General features: G+C 35.6%; 1 protein-coding gene across 2 annotated transcripts in view; it reads right to left on the minus strand.

Moving 5' to 3' along the window:
- The window catches only part of PTPRK (protein tyrosine phosphatase receptor type K), a 569,144-nt gene that overhangs the window by 236,673 nt on the left and 311,297 nt on the right, over positions 1-21,174 (minus strand). For both annotated transcript variants that reach the window (XM_082669093.1, XM_082669092.1), the window contains exon 6: positions 17,824-17,998. In XM_082669093.1, the coding sequence (XP_082525219.1) occupies positions 17,824-17,998 (175 nt within the window). The remainder of the gene's footprint in view (positions 1-17,823; positions 17,999-21,174) is intronic.

Below are 21,174 nucleotides of genomic sequence, written 5' to 3' on the forward strand. Positions count from 1 at the left end.
TGATGCAAACTATTCATATATTCTTTCTGTGAACTTCAAATTTCCCATCCTTCTGCAACGTTAGCCAGATCAATTGAAAATTTGGTACGGAGAAGAAAACAAACGTAAGTAAAATGTGCAAAAATTTTCATAGGCACCAAAGAATCTTGTAAACAGTACCTCTATCAGTGAACTTAAGATAATTAGGTATTGGGTAAGGAAGCCTACCATTTTAAGTATTATAAAAAGAAGGAAGAAGTATCATGCTTCTTTGGTATTAATTTTTGTAAAATGACACACTTAAAAAAGTAGATAGCTGAGAGATCTCCCTGTTGTACCTGAAGGATACCATTTCTTGTTCCAAAACCATACACTTATATTTTTAAATGTATGTCTATGTCCATGTTTGAGTTTTAAATTAAGAATCTGACATTGGGCAAAGGTCAAGAAAGTTATTTTGGAAATTAATCATAGAGCTATATCAGATGTATTACTCCTGTAAGGCATAATGTTATGAAAATGTATAGGCACTAATTTGTACCTGTTTATTTTTCATCTTGCTTCAAAAGTTAATTTTAATATATAAACGCAAACCATGTTAAATGGATACTTTACTGATTGTAAATTCATATTCGCTTCCTTATGAAATCAAACGTCAATTAGGTGAGAAGGAAGAAGTCAAAGGTCAAGCCTATGCACTCTAAGCCATGGTGCCAGGTGTGGGATACAGGCAGAATGGCTAGGGGAAAAAAATATTAGTTTCTGTGATTATCACACTACTATAGATAACACACAGGAAATTTAAAAAAACATAAAATAACATAGTTACTGTGGTGATTTGAAAACACGGCCACAAATTTTTTGAAAACCCTCCTTTTGAGAGGTTGCATCCATGTTCTATCTTCTTAAATCTGGGTGATATTGGACCTGCCTAAATATATAGAACACAGTGGAAGTGGTGGAATGAGACTTGAGGCTAGGTCACAAGAGACCATGCAGCTTCCCCTCTGTTCAGTGGAACCTGCAATATTTGCTCTTGGAGCCCTGAGCCACCATGTTAAAAGTTCAGTTAGCTGGGGAGTTATTCCAGTCCAGGTGTCAGACATGTGCATGAAGAAGTTTCTAGATGATTCTCACCTCCAGGAGTTTGAGTCACCTTCAGCTGTTCAATTTGAGTATTCCTGGCTGAGGATGCAAACATCCTGGGACAGGAAAAACCCACCCCTGCTGTGCGTTTCTGAATTTCTGGTTCCCAGAAGCTGTGAGCATTATAAAATGGTTATTGTTTTATGCCAGTAAGTTTTGGGGTATTTTATTATGCAGCAGTAGATAAATGGAAAATTATGGAAAATTATGTCTTATTAAGAGGTTGAAGGAAAACTTTGATGAAAGTTGCAAATTTCTTAACATAAAAATACTGCTCTTCCATGATCTGTCCCCTGCTTACCTGTCCAGCCTCACGTCTTACCACTCTCCAATTCCAATCGCATGTTCATATATAACAATTTGTATTTTCTATGGGAAAATTTTCTTTTGTGTTCATCTACCTTCACCATTCATATGCTGCCTGAAGTGCTCTTTTACCATTTATAGACTTAGCAAAACTCCCAGCTCATTTATCACTGCCTCTGAGAAGCCTTCCTCAGCACACACTCTCTAGCCTGAAATAAATGTACCTTTTCTTGTAAGAGATTTATTTATATATTTCTCTCTCTCTCTTTAGTTAGCGAGCTCTTTAAAGACAAACATTTTATATTGTCTTTAAGTCTGTGACTTCAGACTTCAGTGCTTAGCACATTAGGTAATCAATCGATGATTGTTGAATAAATGTATTTATGAACAAATGAAAGAATGAACATAAAAAGGTAATTTAAGGTAGGATAGTATCTAGTGTTGGTGAAGACATGGACCAACTAGAACTTTCAAGCTGAAAGGTGGAGTATAAATTGATACAGTAAATTAAAAAAACTGCTATACCTACTGAAGCTGAACATAAGTATATGTTATTACCTAGCAATTCCACTTCCAGGTAGACGCTCCCCCAAAATGAGTATAACTGTTCCTTAAAAGTCAAATGCCTATCATCAGTAAAATGAATAAATTGTAGCACATTCACAAGATAGAATATCTTACAACTATGATGTCAAATGATCTACAGATACATACAACAATATGAATGAATTTCACAATGTTGGAGAGAGAAGCCAGATGAAAGAGTATAAACTGTAGAATTCCATTTACCTAAGTTATTTATTACTATTAGAAACCAGGGACAATCGTTACTCTGGAGCAGTTGGGTTAGTGACTGCAGGGGAGTGATGGAGGCTTCTGAGGTGCTGGTAATATTCTATTTTTTGATGTGGATTCTGGGTATATTTCGTTTGTGAAAATTCATCAAGCCGTACGTTTATCAAGCTATATATTTAATGCACAATTTTCTGCATATCTACACTCTCCTTAAATAAGAAATTAAAAAATAAGTAAAGAGAAAGGTGGCTCTGTATCTAATCTAATTCTGGGCAGACTCCTGCCCAGAAACCCCCATGCCACCACACACACACACACACACACAACTCAACACAATACAATTAGAATCTCATCCTGAGATTTGAAATTTAAAGTCACTATTTATGGCAAAAATCTAATTAGGTCAAAATTTCTCTTGAAAATTCCTGAATCACTCACAAAGACTAGTTTATGTCTTTTTCCTTATATACATAATTGTACCAGCTCTTTTGGCTTGTAAAATGTTAAGAACCTCTGAGTTCAAAAGAAACAAGACGTATGTTTAACTGCAAAGGTTTAGGCATTAAAATCTTTCTGCTTTTAAGAGGAGTCAAGTTCATCTTGGAGGGAGCAGTTGAGTTCTTTGTATAATAAAACATATTATGTGGTGACTACATTATATACAAGCATCAAGTGAACTTTTTCTGCTTTTAACTATACGTTCTTGAGAATTACTTATTTGAATTCATCTATATATGATATACTACTTTTACACAGTTCACACATTTCCCATAGCATCTCTCTATTGAAATTTACTGTTATGTAACATTATTCTGGAATCATGCCAATTTTAGGTCATTAGTGTCTTGACGTTATTTGAACTTCGATTGCACTGTCACTGTTAGTTCAAAGAAAAACTCTGTGAGCCCATCTCATAGCATCTCTCTGGATTTTTACTCAGCAAACACAGAAATGGAGCTACCCTGCAAGTGAATAATTTGAAAAAGAGAATCTGGCTCCTGATTTGACTTTCAATGTGAAGAGCTACTCAGAGCACATCCCTACCTTGAATATAAAAATAGAGTAAGTGGAGGAGAAAACTTCCTCCAGAGCATACATTAAAAGTTTTCTAAATCCTACTTCACCAAGCTAAAAATGATAAGATGATAGAGGTAGTCTATAAAGAAAGAAATTTTTAAAAATACGAACAAGACTGAGAGTCTGAGATTTTCATCTGACTTGATCAAAGATGACTAGACCAAAGAAAACCCCACCTTACTGACTGCCATCCAGGAAGCTGCCTGAAGTTTTTAATATTCTTATGAAATTAAGGATAAGAGCTGATGGACTTTCTTTTACTACCAAGCACTGTACCCTCAGAAAGAGGACAGGCTATTGAATTTTGAATAATTTATTTTTTCCACGATCAAGGAAGCTTTAAAATCCAGAGAATCTTATTAGAGATGTAAAATATTTCCAAAGTTTTGTAGAGCTACAGAGGCAATTCATAATTCTTGATGTAAAATCCAAGAAATGTTTGGGGAAGAGGGTGAAGAAGAATGCAGAAGGAATATCAGAATAGTTTCCTAGCTTTTCATAAACCACAGATGTGCAAGATTCTGCCTAGATTCTAACAAAGCCCTCCTAGGCTTGCTGAAATTTAGCTTGAGTGAGCATGTACAATTTGACATGTGAACATGAATGCACGCAAATGTTTATGTTAGTACATCAGAATCTAGGATAGGGACATGTGTGGTGGTCACAGTTTTTAAAATACCCTGTATTTGATTTTAACAGTGTCATACATTCCCTATTCTTCTGTTGAGAATCACTGGTATAAAATGATAGGTTATAGGTATCATGCTACTTGCCAGGGCAGGATGTAGTTAAAAACAGTAGTCAAGCATTATAGCACATGGTATAGCATAGTGTTGCCACGGTGAGGTGAAAACAGTATGAGCTCTGGAGTTAGACTGAGGTTACAATCTGGGGTCAGCCCCTAAAGGCCATCTGATCTGAGCAACTTTACCAATCAGCCTCAGGTTCCCTATGGGTAAAATGGGTATGTTAAAAGTTGTTAATATGAAATTAGAGAAATAATGCATGTAAGCCATATATCACAGCACCTGACACATTGTAAAATTATTACAAATGGTTGCTTTAATTACAGGTTATACTAAATATTTATATTCTGATTTATTAAATTTATATTCACCTAGAAAGAAGAGTAAATGGCTTACCCATGTTCACCATCCCCGTTCACTTCAACCAGTTACTAAAATAAGCTTATGAGTTGGTGCTAAGCTACACTGACTACCAACATAAAAGGAAAGTGAAGAAATTTCAGGCACAAAAATTCAAGAGGAGAAACAAATCCCTAGGGACATGCTCTCCTTACTGACATATTTCAGTCAAAAGAAAAGTCACATTTACAGATAACTTTTTAATTTCCATGTACTTCTTATTAACTACATCTGGAATAGTTATTTTTTAGTTGCAAATTAAAAGGAGAGGCATAAACCGAAGTTTTATTGGCTTCCTGGACTATCATGGAAAAAAACTAGAAAAGAGAAAGAGATTATAGTATTATCATGCACACAGAAGAAGTATAATAATATGTTATAATTTAAAGACTTAGATATCCCCATAGCTACATATAGAATTATAAGACCCTAAAGATCATGTGTCTTAGTTATTTTTATAGTTATTTTTATTAGTAAAAATTACACTGATCAGCCTATGGTCACTGCTCAAAAATGTTAATCAAATCAATGAATAAATTGGAGTTTTTAATGTTTATAATAAAATAATATTTTTGTTATTCAAAGTGAATTGAAAAGAAGTGAGAGAGAAAGAATAAAAGTCTGATGGTATTTGAAACAAACTCTATTTTATTTTAGTATTTCAGAGAAATTCTCTTATAGGAATCAAAGAAAACACACATTCAGCAAGAAGGTATAGTTCTAACACCCAGGAGAAAGAAATGTGCTGCTAATGACAAAAGGTATTCATAAAAACAGTTTCAATTGTATCCTGAACTGTTGCTAAGTCATTCAATCAAGGCATTGGCAACAACAGAACACTATTTTCAGTATCAAAAGAAGATTATCAGAATCAGTTGCTTAAACCCATTGTAGATAAACAAGATAGTACTTTAAAAATATAGGCAAGTAAAGCAAGAAAATTTAAAGTGTTGGAGAATTTTTAAAAATAATTGTGATAAGCTTCTTATAAGTATCTTAAGAATAGTTTCATGTAACACCATAGGCTCAAGATGATGAAAGGTCACTAATATATTGCCAAACACATTTTTATGAGATAAATTCAATTATAATTGCTGTGACTATTCCAGCCACAATTTAGACATAGAATCCAATTATCCATTTCATTTTCATTTATACCTCATGGGCTAGATCATTTATCATGTTTCATGATAATGATCAGAAGACACATGGAAAGTGATTTCTGGAGGTAACAAATTACCTACCATATTAGCATAGCTTATAAGATCCCGTTAACAACTACTATGCATAAATATGAGGCAATTAAATTTACAATGTCAGGAGTGTTTGATATGCTACTTGCTTCCTTCAGAGCTGCCAAAAATCTGGGTTGCTAAATGCAGCAAAACCATTTGGTTGCAAATCAGGAATCATTATGCCGCAGAACTCCAACAGGTAGCTGGTATGCTGTGGCTCAAGAGGATGAGATGCGTCTTTCATCATCTGGTATTATTACTTCTTGCCACCAAACCATCCATCATTACTGCACAGACAGCTTGAAACGATAGTCCTGTACCCTCACATTACTGCTCCTTGAACTCTGTCTCATCCATCTTTTGCATCATTCTTGATTCACAGCTAAGTACCCTCTCCCAGCTGCAAAACCAAATGTGAACCTGTAATGCCTTTAACCTACAGTGCCTCTCTAATAGTAATTGATTTCTCTTTATTACAGAGTCACAGTTCAGAAAAGAATACCAATGCTTACTGATGCTGAAAGATGATTTTTAAAAAACCCGAGTTACAGAATTCCAATAATTGTAGGAAAATACATTATTTTGTTTTGTTTTGTTTTGCAAGTTAGGCTTCAGAATTGCATTAGTATTTCTACTTGAATATTTATTCATAAGACTCAGAAACACAGATATAGACAGATATAGATGCCTCTGAGTGCAAAAGCACACAAGCCAGAAAGAAAAGATAGCCTATAATATGTACATAAATGCAATACTTTAATCTGAAAACTATTAATCAGAGTTTCAAATATACTTAACAGTAAAAATCAGAACTTTAATGTACTTAGTAGGTTGAAACAGCAAGATGTGTTTTCATCCTTGACACAATGCAAACAAAAGACAGGGATTAAAAGTTAAATGCAAGAATATTTGTCAAAACTGCCTTTTAAAATAAATCTCTCACCTACCCATTTTTTTCCTTCCTCACTGATTGCTAAGAGAACCTTCAAAAATGATACCAGTTACACAGTGGTTGGTGTACCATAAACTATCCTAGACTAAAAGGTTTTAATTCTGCTCCATCTGAATGCTGTTATAAAAGTTTCATAAATCAAAATGATCAAAATGTTCCCAGTGGCAGATTGGGATTCGGTTTCCAATTCAAATTCTCTTTAATATACAGCTCCGCTGACATCTTGCATTTCCATCATCCAAGTTGAATCCCAAACACCCGGCTTTTCATCATTGTGATGCATCAGCCAGTCCGGTCATGGTAACTACTTTTTAACAATCCTGCACAATACAAAGAAATGTCAAACCTGGTGGGGGGGTTTAACATAGCACAATTATGGCAGGTGGGAACTCTTTATCTACCCTTAAGTAAATATTTTTAAATGACCCGCTGCAGTGAATGACATTCTTTGAGGAGTGAGAAATGCTGTTGGCCAAAAGTCTTAGAAAGAAAACCTCCCCCCTTCCAATGCTTTAAAAGATTGATGTAAGAAAAAAGACATGTCTAGGAGCATTATTATCCGGGACACTCAAATTCTGAAGAGCAGAGAAAGTGAAGTCTTTGGAGAGCTTGCTTTGTTTCTATGAAGTAAAAAGTTTTCACAGAGAACAGGAAAAAGATTTCCACTTAACAGATAGTCTCAAATCCGACCAGGAATCTACAGGAAGCAGCAGGGGAAAAAGTGTTTACACATGATATATCTCACATGTGTTTTTATATATGAATAATGTCAGGAATAAAGACAGACATTATATTTAACCATGTCAGGGTTCTCTTTCTAAATTTTCCATTTAACTGCATACATCTGCTTTTATCCTAAGTTTAACAACATGAAAAATTCTAATGATATTGGCTAAAGACAATGAAATGGAAGCTTACAAAATACGAAGAATTTCTAGACACTATCTATTGTTGAATTTATCTTGTGTTGAATCCCCATTTAATAACCCTCAACTAGTTGAAGCCTTTCCCACGTGCCTAAAGATTTAAAACCTGTCTCTCCAGTACCCCAATCAAGAGTTTACAACTAAAATTACCAACTATGCTCTCAAATAAGTTCTTCTACAGGCCTTCCAAATTTTTGTCCATAATACCATATTTCGCCTAGTATCCCAGGCTGACTGTTCTTTCTCCTGTCATTTCACTATGTTCTTAACAATATCTCCACCATTATCTCTCAACCTTGACTTGCCCTTTCCATCACAGTCCCCCTCAAGGATGCCTTACCATCTCAAGTTTTTAAGATTTTTAGATCCCCCTAAACTTACTCCCTGCAAACTCATCATTCTCCAAATCATCTCTCATCCTAGTTCTCTGAGACAGATATGAATACATGAGTAACCTACCTCAAAACTCCCCGAAGTTCCCAGATCAAATGACATAATAATTTATATTCCTTAGTCTGGCATTCAAATTGCTCCACAGTTAGGCCTCAAAGTACACTTTCAGGCTCATATCAGACTTTTTCCCTGGAAGACACTGTGTCACGGTCCATATTTAATACTGCTCACCAAGAGCATATGTTTTCCTATGTAACACCCTCTGCTTGACATGCCCTTACTTATTTTCAGCTATCCAAACCCTACCCGTCCATCAATGGTAAGATGAAACACTGCCTCTTCCTCAGCTCATTCCCTGACCACTAAAGTCAAGGATGAGGTTGTCCTCCTCTGTTCTACACATGAAGACCATGTCATTCATATGGCACTTTACAATCTATACTATATTTTGTGTCTTTAACAATTATTTGATTATATCTGCTGGGTGTTGGCCATGGTGCTGGCTATAGAAATATAATAGTAAACAAGCAAAAAGGAAGAGTCCTTGACTTAGTCAATCTAGTGGTGGAGGCAGATGTTAGGAATGCAGTAATATATTGAAGACTTGTGAAGATGCACCGGAGACAGAAAACACCTAGGCCCTAAGGTTGAAGACAGCATAGCACGTTAAAGCAAGTGAAAGAAAGCCAGTGCTGCTAGAGTTTGGTGAGCAAAGGAGAATCTGGACTGGAGAGGTGGACAGAGCCAGATGATGGTGGGCCTCAGAGATCGCAATGAGACATCTGGGATTGATACTGCATGAACAAGAAGCCAAGAGAATGGGAAGAGCACACACTGACTTACTTTGTGTGATATAGTCAGTCTGTCTACTATTGTGTGAAGACTGACCTGGAGGAGGCAAGTGCTGATGTAGGGAGACCAGTGAGCACTTTTAGTGAAGTAAAAAGCTCACAGATATAGAGAATAAACTAGTGGTTACCAGTGGGGAGTGGGGAGAGGGAAAGATAGGGGTATGGGATTAAGAGATACAAACTACTATGTACAAAATAAATAAGCAACAAGGATATATTGTACTGCACAGGGAAATATAGCCATTATTTTGTAATGAAACTGAAACTAATATAATATTGTTAATCAATTATACTTCAATAAAAAACAAAGAAATAAAGTATCAGCACAAAAAATTTTCTTAATTTAGAAAAAGTAAAAAGTACAGTAAAAAGAAGATGGTGATATGGATAAAAGCAACGGCATTAAAGGTAAAGAAAGTGCTGAGCACCCAAAGGATACGTAATAAAATTTGGAAAATTAAAGAAGCAGTTAAATAACATTCATATTTCTATCTGCTGTATTTCATCCAACAATGTGAGTGTATTTGAGACCACTTTCTTGTACAAATCTTTGTTCTGCACATAGTAATGGTAGGCATTACATAAAGATCTTTTGAAAAGTTAGAGCTAAATAACTCTGGAGAAAAAAATTGTAAAACAAAATCAATGAATTTTCTTCTGTACTAGGAAATAACTATCATTTGGCCTTTAGGTATTTTGGGAAGAAATGAAAGAAACGCAAATGAGATAAGAATGTGAAAGTATACATGTATTTGAGGGAACGAAGAAAGTTCAGGTGGAGGAAACAGCAAGTGTAACAGCCCTAAGGCAGGAGTATGCTTGGAAGAGTCAGTGTGCTTGCTGTGGATTAAGGAAGGAAGTGAGTGATAGGAAATAAATTTTTAGTGGTACCCAGGGCGTGTTTCATTTAAAGCCTTTTGGACCAGGAAAGTGCTGTAATTTTTCTTTTTCCTTAATGTGAAGGAAAGTCACTGGAGGGAGTAACATGGTAACATGAGAATAGCAATGGCTTCTTCCGTATGCATATGAAGACGACAGAAAATGCCAGTGGCAATTAGGAAGATGTAAATAACCACGTGGGTAAAATTTCTTTCCAACAAGCGTACAGGTTCATTCATTTGCAGTTTCTTTGTTGCCGTAACACAAGAACAGATTCTCTGCCATCGTAACTAAATCTGATTTCGAATTGCACAACACTGCAGAAAAGACAACAAAATATGTTCTTGGTTTAGGGGTCAGAAAGCAGGAAATGGAGAGCAAAACAAAGTTACCTTCCAAATTATATCCTAAAGTTAAATGTAATCCTGTCCCTATAGCCCATAAGAGATGAGACCACCTCTGTAGGCCACTTCTCTAAAAACAAACATCAGAGCTAAGAGAAAGCTGTATAAGGAGAGGTTCTTATGGATTTATGTACTGAGAAAAGCTGCACATACACTCCCAAAATTATTTAACCTCTGTCCAGTCCTTAGTCTCCAAATCCTCACTGTTAACACTAAAATGGTACAATTTTTTTTCTTTTTTATAAAAACTAGTAACTATGAACTAAATAAAATCCATGCTGAGGACTAACAAAACATAAATGTTTATCTGTACTTATTTGTGTTGACCTTACAATTGTTTTTATTTCTTACTAGACTAAATGTTTCTCAGAAAAGGAAATAACATGATTTATATTAACCCAGCTGGAAAGAAAAGTGCTTTCTATGGTAATACGATAGACTTTGTCGAACAAGTTGGTTTTGACTGATTTACCTAATATTTAACTTCTACCTAACATTTCATGAGTGTTTTCTGTTTCTGTGTATTTCCTAGTTTGTACTTAGTAAGTCAAGTTCCTGATGCCATTTTACTAGTAAGCAGAATGTGTATTAGCTAGCTTTTAAAAAGATGTGAACATCTAACTGGTAAACAGTTTATATTAACTACAAAAAGCTAAACACTGAAATTCACCTGTCAGTCATACACTGGTTGGGAAGCCTGCTATTATCGACTCTCTAAGAAGATGAAGTGGTGGGAAAGTGGAAGAAACTCAAGTCATGTCCCACCACAATACTTATACCACCATCTATACACATTGTACCACTGAACACTATGAATTATCTCTCTGCCTTGATGACTGATTTCAATCTGTCAGCTAAAGAGCTTCTGTTTATAATGGTATAAGACTCTATAGTACAACATTATTTACCAAAATAGTGCTTAATAAATTTGGTAAATACCCATTGGTATATTTTCTACTTGTTAGGGGATCTTATTTTTTCCTCCCTATGGAATTAAAAATGTGACCAAAATCAAAGTCAAAACTCTGTCAAAATATTCAAGAATTCTACATTTTCCTATATAATTAATTAAATTATAAATTGCTTGAGAGCTGAAACTATGTCTGAGGTTTCTTTGTAATTTCCTGGTGCCTATTACTTACCATTTTAAATACTCAATAAAGACTGCTAGCTGATTTTTCAATGAAGTTACAAATTGACTTCATTGCTTCCTTTTTGGTTTGGGGTAGGTAAGAGAAAGAAAAAGAATGAGCAGAGAGGGGAATATAAATTAGTTAGCCCCAAACTGTTAGTCTGGGAAGTTGATATATATCCTTTAGAACAAACGAACGCAAATTACATTTATCACAGACCCCAAGAGAACAGAATTAAGAGGCTCAGAAGGAAAATATAGTGCTCTGAAATCAAATTCCCTAGAGTTCAACAGAAAGAATTATTTGGCATGCAAATCATTCTGCTTCCTCTTTGATCTTTCTCAAATTCTTAAGAAGAAAGCTTCAACAAAAGCAAAATCCCCAAAGACACACTCCAAAAAAATAGTGACCAGCAACTCAACTGCTAAACATTAGGCAGAGCTCTAAGCGTGACTCACCAATGCAAATACACTCAGAAATCCTTTGGGAAAGAACTCTCATTGCATTTTCATTTTTAAAACAAACAAGAAAATAAATAGCATGAAAATAACCACTCAGGCAAGACAAGTGCTACACATTACCATTTTCATCAAGTAGCATGAGGAAACTCAGAGGAGGAGAAAATTAACAGCAAAAAGTATTTGTAATAATGGTACACAAAAGTGGATAGAACAGAGCTTCAGTAATAATATACTAACTGAAATAAGGACCTCCAGTATCCTTTTGCTCATTTAGAATTTAAAAATGTACTAGACATCTTGTAAATTGAATCACCTGAAGACTCCAAATGTTCCTTTTATGATACTCAAGGGTAGCAATGTAACATTTTTAGATATGCAACATTTGGGATCTCCTTCATATTTGAAACATTTGGTATCCCCTGACTGACTGCAGGTGCTTTCCTAGCCACGTAGGGGCAGTTGGGGGAAATTTGTGTGTGGTTTATCCATGCATTCTTAAACTTTTATTATAGTTCAGATTTTGTAAAACATAAATGTTTAAATTGAATTCTCCAAGGTAACTCTAAATTTCCTGTCAAGTTGACTAATTTTCACAATGGAAGCAAAGAAAAGGGATCTTCAAGTCACCATTAAGAAAAAGGACCTTTATATGAATTCAAGAGTCTGGCAGCTGTGCTATGAAAACTAGTTAAAAATCCATAGTGTGTGGTGTTAAGCAGAATGCTGAAGGACTCACGCTAGAAACTCCATGGCTTTTCATCACCAACTACGAAAAGTATTAATATGTCATGTTTTCCACTTCCCAAATGTCCTTGCTTCTAATATAAAAATACTAAAATGAGACAGTCAGATCTGATTTTTAACTGATAGACACACACACAAAAAATAGAATACAACATATTAGTTAAATCAAGATTGCTTTTCAAGTGAGAAGAAAATTCATGCTAAACAAAAAGTCACCCCCCCTAGTTCATACGAGAAGGAAAGCGACAGGTTCAGACCCTACAAAAAACACCTGCCATCATCTTTTCCTGTATGCCAGCAATCTTCCCTCCATCTGTAGGTAAGGGGGAAATGCGGTTCATCATCCATTCCCTGTATCTTTTGGGGTCAGCCCCACGCTCTGACTTCAACTACATTTTATTTATTGTCTTTGCGTAAAAACATGTGCTAGGTGCTGTAGCAAGCAAAGATGAACTAGACATACTCTAATGGAACATAAACGACACCCTTCTCCCACATTACCAAGTTCCGAACTCTGCACGTCCTTCAAGGTAAAGTTGTACCTTCTTCTGAAAAATTCCCTCAATTCCTATTTTACCTGAATAGAATTAATGACTGCCTTTGAATAGCATTGTTATGCTCTGTAGTCCCATTTACAGAAGTTCTCTACTGGCCATTCCAGTTGTCTCTCCATATGCAGCCATGCAATTTTTGATACCTGTGAGAGGTCGTAACCTCTTTATCCCCAAGTGGATGAGACCAAAGAAGTATGTAGCCATATGGGTATCCTATGACCATGAAGAGACACTGGCTTAGGATAAAAACCAAAACTAAGAACTGCAGAGTGAAGAACTGGAAAGAACCTGGATCCTTCCTGACTAAATGAACCAACCCTGGAGCCTATCTCTGCACCTTGTAGTTATGAAAGTCAGCAAATACATTTTTATTTTTTACATTAATTTGTATTGTCTTACAAAGGGAAGTACCAACAAGAATCCAAAGTCCTCACGATTTTAAACACCAAAATTTGTTTTACAGGCCCACCTACACTGGTACATGTGTTGACATTCACTTCACTTTACAGCTCGAGGTCAGTGGTATTCATTAGGAATAGATAAAAATATTAACAGAATATGTATGTCCAGAGAATTTTGATAATGGTGATAGTTGCCACTAAAATTTTAAAGTCCAACCAACAACAAAGACAAACAAAATGCTATGCTTTTCACATTAAAGAACTTCAAAAATGTAATTGGAGTTTCACAGATAAAAATTTAAAAAACACAGCTAATAAATGGGAATGGAAATTGAGTGTCAGTTGTAGCAATCAGAATTTTATAGTTCATTGTGGGTCAGTTGGCTAGAAATTTAGTTGGGTCTTTGATTCAGCCAGGTGGAAAAGAAAGGAGAAGACTGCAAATGAGATCAAGATTGGGAATCTATAACATAACTTAGACTACAAAGGTGGTGCTTTTAGTCTGAAGCTTGTAAACATCATTTTAACTATTTCACATTTTTTACACTTCCATTTTGTAGAAACATGGAGCAAAACATCTGCTCTTCATCTCATCTCTGTAAAAAGTTCTTTGTCAATAAAGATTGGCTTTCACAAACAAAAGGTTATCATTACTCAAAACGATCTGGAAGCAAACCTAAAGTCGTGATAAAGTATATTCTGTTTAAGCACATTTTATTTTTTCTTCCTCTGGCTGTGGGAGAACAGGGATCAATACTCTTCAACATGAGAATTTTGCAGTGAAATTTTCATTTGTAACAAACAGCAACCAAAAAGCCTTAAGCATGCCCTGTCACTTTCAGTTTAGGAGAAAATGTACTAATAAACTCTTACCCTTGGGTTATCTTTGACAACAGGCAATACTATGCCAGATCTTATTAAGGACTATTCATATCACTGCCCCAAAAATTTCCTTTAAAATTACCATCTTTTATATGCATGTAACAGGATGTCAGCTTTGAAAGTGCCAATGAGAGACAAGACCTGTCACCATAGTTAATTCTCAGCACTATTTCAACACCAGGAGAGCTGACCCTGAAGGGTGTGTTTTGTTGTTAGCAATATTTATTCGGTGGTTATCTGGACAAACAAGAAAACGTGTTGCTTTATATTAGTTTTCAAATAAAACAACAAGCAGAGTATCACCTGTAAGTATCAGATACATAACAAACTAAAATATGTTGAAAAGAAAAAAGAAAACTGCCAAAACTATCAAAATACATTTCTAAGATGTTAACACACTCTGGATAGTACATTCAAAGCGCCATCATATCTTAAACCAACAGGTACAATATAAAACCTAAAACAAAATATAGGTTAAATGCCAGGACTTTCTTAAAAAATAAAAAAATTTAAAAAGGGAAAGAAAAACAGCCAAAACTTTCTATGAAACTCAAGAAGTGTCCTTTTATAAATCTTACTGAAATAATTATTCACTCCACAAGCGATACTCCTAGAATAGAAATAATGGAGTTTCTCCAAGTAAAGAACACCAAGCTTTGATAAAATGTACTTTTCAGATCAGGTAAACAAGAGAAATCTAGTAATCCAAAATAAATCTCTTTAAAAATAAACAGGCATTGGGCTTCCCTGGTGGCGCTGTGGTTGAGAGTCCTTCTGCCGATGCAGGGGACACGGGTTCGTGCCCCGGTCTGGGAAGATCCCACATGCCGCGGAGCGGCTGGGCCCGTGAGCCATGGCCGCTAAGCCTGCGTGTCCGGAGCCTGTGCTCAACGGGAGAGGCCACAACAGTGAGAGGCCCGCATACCACAAAAAATAAATAAATAAATAAATAAACAGGCATTAAATGGCTATCTGAAAGAAGGAAATTTATCTTTAAAGAGAACACCTGGATAAAAGCTTCAACTCTGCCTTCTATGAATTGTTGAATACATCGGGGGCCATTCCCTCAAAAAAATTTTGTATCTATGTATTTATATCTATATTGATATAAGTATGTAACTGTAAGTTATTCAGAAGCACTCTAGCTGCATTATTAAAAGCCACCATCTGCTTCAGGGGCTGCACATCGTGCACGCACATACAAGTACAGTGAAGATACAGTGAGCATGATGACTCAAGAATACACCCACCTTCCTGTATCCACAGCATCTTAATCACTCTGAAGATTACCCAAGGACACCTTCAGGCTTTTCAAAAGTACCTTCAGGCTCCGGTGAGAAAGATTCAGCAACAGGGCTCACCAAAGATGAATATACAAACATATATGAACATAAGTTAAACTGCCTCTCTATCTAAACACCAGAGTTAAATATTATCATATTTTCTTATTTGTCAGTGAATTGGGGCTATGATTTCATGAACTTAAGCAGGTGATATAAGCTAACTCAGGAGCCATGAGAGAAGTTTTATTTATAATAGAGTCCTATACAATTTACAAAGAAAAACTTTTTTTTTTTTGATGAGCTACAGAATCTCTCGTGACAAAAGCATTACAAGTGGCTAATAGCCTTATTTAATAATGTTAATGCGAGATAAAGCTGTGGTGGAAAGGAATGAGCCTGGCACCAGGAGTTAAGAAACACGGAATTAGGGCTTCCCTGGTGGCGCAGCGGTTGAGAGTCCGCCTGCCAATGCAGGGGTCACAGGTTCGAGCCCTGGTCTGGGAAGATCCCACATGCCGCGGAGCACCTAGCCCTGTGGGCCACAATTACTGAGCCTGCGCGTCTGGAGCCTGTGCTCCGCAATAAGAGAGGCTGCGATAGTGAGAGGCCCGTGCACCGCAATGAGGAGTGGCCCCCGCTTGCCACAACTAGAGAAAGCCCTCGCACAGAAACGAAGACCCAACACAGCCAAAGTAAAATAAAATAAATAAATAAATAAGGCAAAATTCCTTTAACAAAAAAAAAAAGAAACATGGAATTAAATTCTGGCTCAGCCAGTTATTAGATCTTTGTGGCTCTGGGCAATTATCAAATAGTCTGAATTTCAATTTTCTTTTAAAAGTATTAAAGGTTAAAGTATTAAAATCAAGTAAATCTTTTTTTTTTAACATCTTTATTAGAGTATAACTGCCCTACAATGGTGTGTTAGCTTCTGCTATCAAGTAAATCTTAAAATAATACATGACATCAAAATACATTTGATGTCAAGCATTATAAAATATATTAACTTGAATATGGATGTATCTCATTTTCTCCTTCCAGCCTCTAAGCATTGACACATGCCTTGCTCTCTGCTTGCTGGTCCTTCTTTCTCTCATCCCTGCCCCTCACATCCACAATCCTCATCTGGGCAACTTTTTCTCAACTTTCAGATTCTGTCTCAAAGAAAGTCATTGACAAAGGCCTTTCCTGATGTCTCTGACAAATCTCAGTCCACTTTAGATGTTTTTGTTAAAATCTGCCAAACTTCCCCTTGAAGAGACTTACATGGTTTATAATTATTTTCATTTGTGTCATAATCGATTGATGCATGATAGCCTATTCAACAAAGCTGCTTTTCCTCTAACTATTCACACGGCTGATGTCGTCATTTTTTTAAGGTTTCAGCCCAGTTGTCACGTTCTCAAAGAGTCCTTCCAGATAATCTTAACTAAAATATCAATCCCTGTCATTTTGTGTATTTATTTTTATTCATAACACATACCATGACTTGATACTACATTTTCAACATCTTCCTATATGATGTGCCTAATATACCTCAGTGTTAAGCTATATATGGGCAGAGTCTTTGTATTTTACTAACCACTGTATCTCCACAATCTAGAACAGTGGAATATATAGGGACTCAGTCAATTTTCAATGAATGTAATATACATTGAGCACTTGTACTTGTTTTTCCAGTATTCACTAAAGATATGTACTGATACATCATAATCCCTCACAATTCTTCTGGTAGCCTTAGTATCCCAGAATACTGAGGACCTCTTAGAAAGTGTAATTTTCTAAGATTCCATAGGGGGCCAGAATTAGTGAACAGCCACAACTGGGTTTTGATACCGGTAAAATTTACGGGTATACACGGGGATAGAAACTTTGACCCTGACATAATGCTTTGAAAAACTAAAGTATCTAGAGAACTATTGTAAACAGGAAAAATCAATCTAAAGTTAAAATGCAAACTAGATGATGGCAATATGGAATAAAGTATTTTATGTGTTTAGCCCTATTAGAGCTTTTAAAAATAGATTCCCTTCGATAGAAATCATTTGTTGAAAACTTGCCTGACAAACTATACAACTATAAACTTGCCTGACAAACTATACAACTACAGTCTTAATTTGACCTTAAGACATTTTCAGAACTTTTATAATGATATGGTTTTATAGTGACTTGAGATGAAGAGTACTTGATTTAAAAATTGATCCAAATATCTACAAAAGTTGCATTTGTTCTAATGAAGTGATGTCATTTCATGAAGTGAAAGCAATTTTACTTTACCTCTTACAATAAGTTGCGCAAAATTGGACACACCAGAACCTCGTTCTGACTGAGTTACACAGCGATACAAATCCTGGTCGGTTTTTGTCACTTCTTGCAATCTAAAGGAAGCAGCAAATCTTCTGTGATTGATGTTCTTAGTCTGGGCTACTGGTATATCTTCTCCATTTCGCCTCTGTAAACAGAAACCAATCTTTAAAAAACAGGTTCTTAACATTTCCAGAAATCTAAAGCATCCTGGCAATGAACATCTGTGATAAGTTATTCTTGTTTGTTAAAACTAGGCGGAAAATATCTGTGTAGCCCCACAAATTTTTACCATTGTCTTTCAATCAGGAGAAGTATGTAAGTAAACACTGCTATCCTTTAAGGGGTGAAGTGCTGAAACTATATAATAGTAATCTCAGTTTTCCATAAAATTGTTATTAGCCCAGAGTATATGAATTAGCAGGACAGTTAATGGCCCTTTGGCAAATGATCCACTGCCCCCTCCCTTCTGCCAGACTCCCTATATATAAAGTCTTCTTTTCGTCCTTATACTATACTGCATGTGCTTAATAGGTTTGTCCCCTTCAGGAGACTGAGACCATGCCCAATGCATCTATTCTAGATGTGTAGCATGCGATCGTGACTATAAAATACTAATGAATAATTTAGAGTCAAACCAAAATCTGTACTCTTTGCAAATTTTTATCTCTTGGCATTAATGACAGCCAACTTATACCATTTAAAAGAAATAATCCAAGGAACCTAAAAGTTAAAAGCATACCTGTCAACTTTTAAAATAAACTATTGGAAAAACATATTTACAGTATCAGGGTGCCTCACACAAGACCATAAAGGAAATGGTTGAAATATTCAAATATAATAAAATTTCTAACTTGTATATGTTGAAAGACATCATAAATAAAGTGAAAAAAGCAAGCCACAAACTGTAATAAGATATTTGTCATGAAAATAATCATCAAAAGATAAATAGCCAGGTTATGTAAAATTCATCTACAGTTCAATAAGAAAAAAGACAAACCACCCTATCAAAAAATGGACAGGCTATAAAAAGAGAATATGTGAATGTCTAATAACCATGAAAAGAGATCCTCAACCTAAATTTAAAAATTCTTTATGTCAAAGACAGCACAAAGGGCAAAGAAAAGCTACAACTATGAGAATTGGTCATGAGCCTCATCCTAACTTCTTGTCGGTAAAATGCTAAGTATTCCTGGTACCCTTTCACACTACTTGAAATATCATTTCATCACTAGATATGGAAAACAGAACCGTAAAATTACTAGAATTGTAAATGGTTACAGTCATTTTAGAAAATAATTTGCTACTATCTAGTAAAGTTGAAGATGCATAAAACTTAGGACCCAACAGTTCCACTTCTACATTTCTATGTTTGGATCACTCTTCTATGTGTGTTCACACAGATATGTACAAGAATGCTGAACTCAGAATCGTTTGTAATAGTTAAGTATGGGAAAGATCCACATATTCCTGAGTGGTGGATAAATAAACTGAGATTTATCCATTCAGTAAAATTCAATGTGGCAGTTAAACTAAGCAAACTAAAACCAGCAGGGTCCTGGTAAAAAAAAAAAAGTTGAACATCTCCTGCATTCCACTGAAATACATGTTTAAATCTAACAACAACAAAAAAAAATCCTTAACAAAAATTAAGATAGGAGACAAAAATGAAAAATGTCAACTTCTATTAAATTAGAGTGGTGGGTATGTTAGTGGTCAATTTATCTTTTTTTATAATTGTTTTTGTATGTTTGAAACACTTTGCATTTTTTTAAACAGGTAAATAATAAAGGAATCACCCTATTACTTTAATAATTTTTAAAATCCTAAAATCCACTGTACCTTTAACACCCTTCTCCATATCTGAAATGATATATATGTGCAAATTATGTTATACATATGCGTATGTGCCTGTATATGCATATATACCTAAGGATAAAAAAGTCCCAATTTTGACTAAAGTCAAAATTTTTCACTCATTCAGTGTTTTGTTGACTCTTCTTTCCTGACCCACAGATTCCATGATTTTTGCACCAAGATCCTCTGCTCATTCCCTTGAATAATAATAAAGAGAAAAAGCAACTTATACTCAAAAGCCCTAAAATATAAATCCATAAAATCTAGCCTAAATTCTCTTTCCCTATAAACCACATGAACAAACAAACAAACAAAAATTTTACACATGAGAATCTCAAACAGCATGGTTTTCAATTATCATATCATTTGATACCATCTTTCTAATTGGAAGGCAGCACTGTTTAGACAGGTACATGCCCTCACCTCATCCTCCCCTAATTTACCCCTCCAGTGGCACTCTCCATCTTCCATCACCTTTCTCAGTTCTTCCTTTAGCAAGACCAGCCAACTCCTGCTGCCCACCTTGTCTTCTAAATCATCTTGCTTGTGCACACACAACACTCACATCTTTTAACACCATGTCTTTTTCAAAAATCCGTCTTCTCTTGTGAAGAGTTACTAAGTACCCTTAATGTTTCCCTCTGAATAATTATTATTTCATCTTTCCATCTTAATTGACATTCATCTCACAATAACACTTTCCTCCAAACTTTTCTCAAAGGAGGGCACATTTTCTTCTACTTTCTTACCCTTTATCCTTGTTCCTCACTTGCAGGCCACTCTTTCACTATGCCACTCAACAGCCTCTCAACTTCCAGAGTTCCCAGCTTGCCCAAAGAGCCTTCCAGTCAGTTATTTATCAGGTCAGATTATCCTTTCCACCATAGTTCTGTGAATATTCTCAGTGATCCCAAAACTCACTCTGGCCTCAGTGATGCCCAACAGCCTTCGTTACTACCTTGTCCCTACGCTAAGATAGTTTTCTCAGTTTGAATCACAATTGCCCGGGACATTGTCTCCTATTCTTTCAATCTTCCGCATTGTCAGTGAGACCTTACTTTCTGACCCTTTACTTTTACAAGCAGCCACTTCAGAGATTTTCACTAGCCTGAAAGAATTCTGGATTTTTAAAAACTTTCCATTGTTATACACTGCCAATACAGGATATACACTATTTCTATGCAACAATTACAAGAACACTACTGACTTTTGCTGCAATCAGTCATTTGCTCTCATGAAAAATCTGAATTACCCAACAAGGGAGACCAAAAGCTCTTAGATATTCCTAGTTGATGCCCACAGTGCCACGAGCTATGAAATCTAACAACGTCCTCTCTGCCTCAACCTCACATTTCATCAACTTATACATACTCTTCACTTTCCATTCCCACTGAAATTACCATGAATAGTGTCTCAAAAACTCAAAGATCATCATAAAAATGTAATCACCAGCATTTCTATCTTGAA

This window comes from Grampus griseus (assembly GCF_964374135.1).
Source record: "Grampus griseus genome assembly, chromosome: 13".
Classification (NCBI taxonomy): domain Eukaryota; kingdom Metazoa; phylum Chordata; class Mammalia; order Artiodactyla; family Delphinidae; genus Grampus; species Grampus griseus.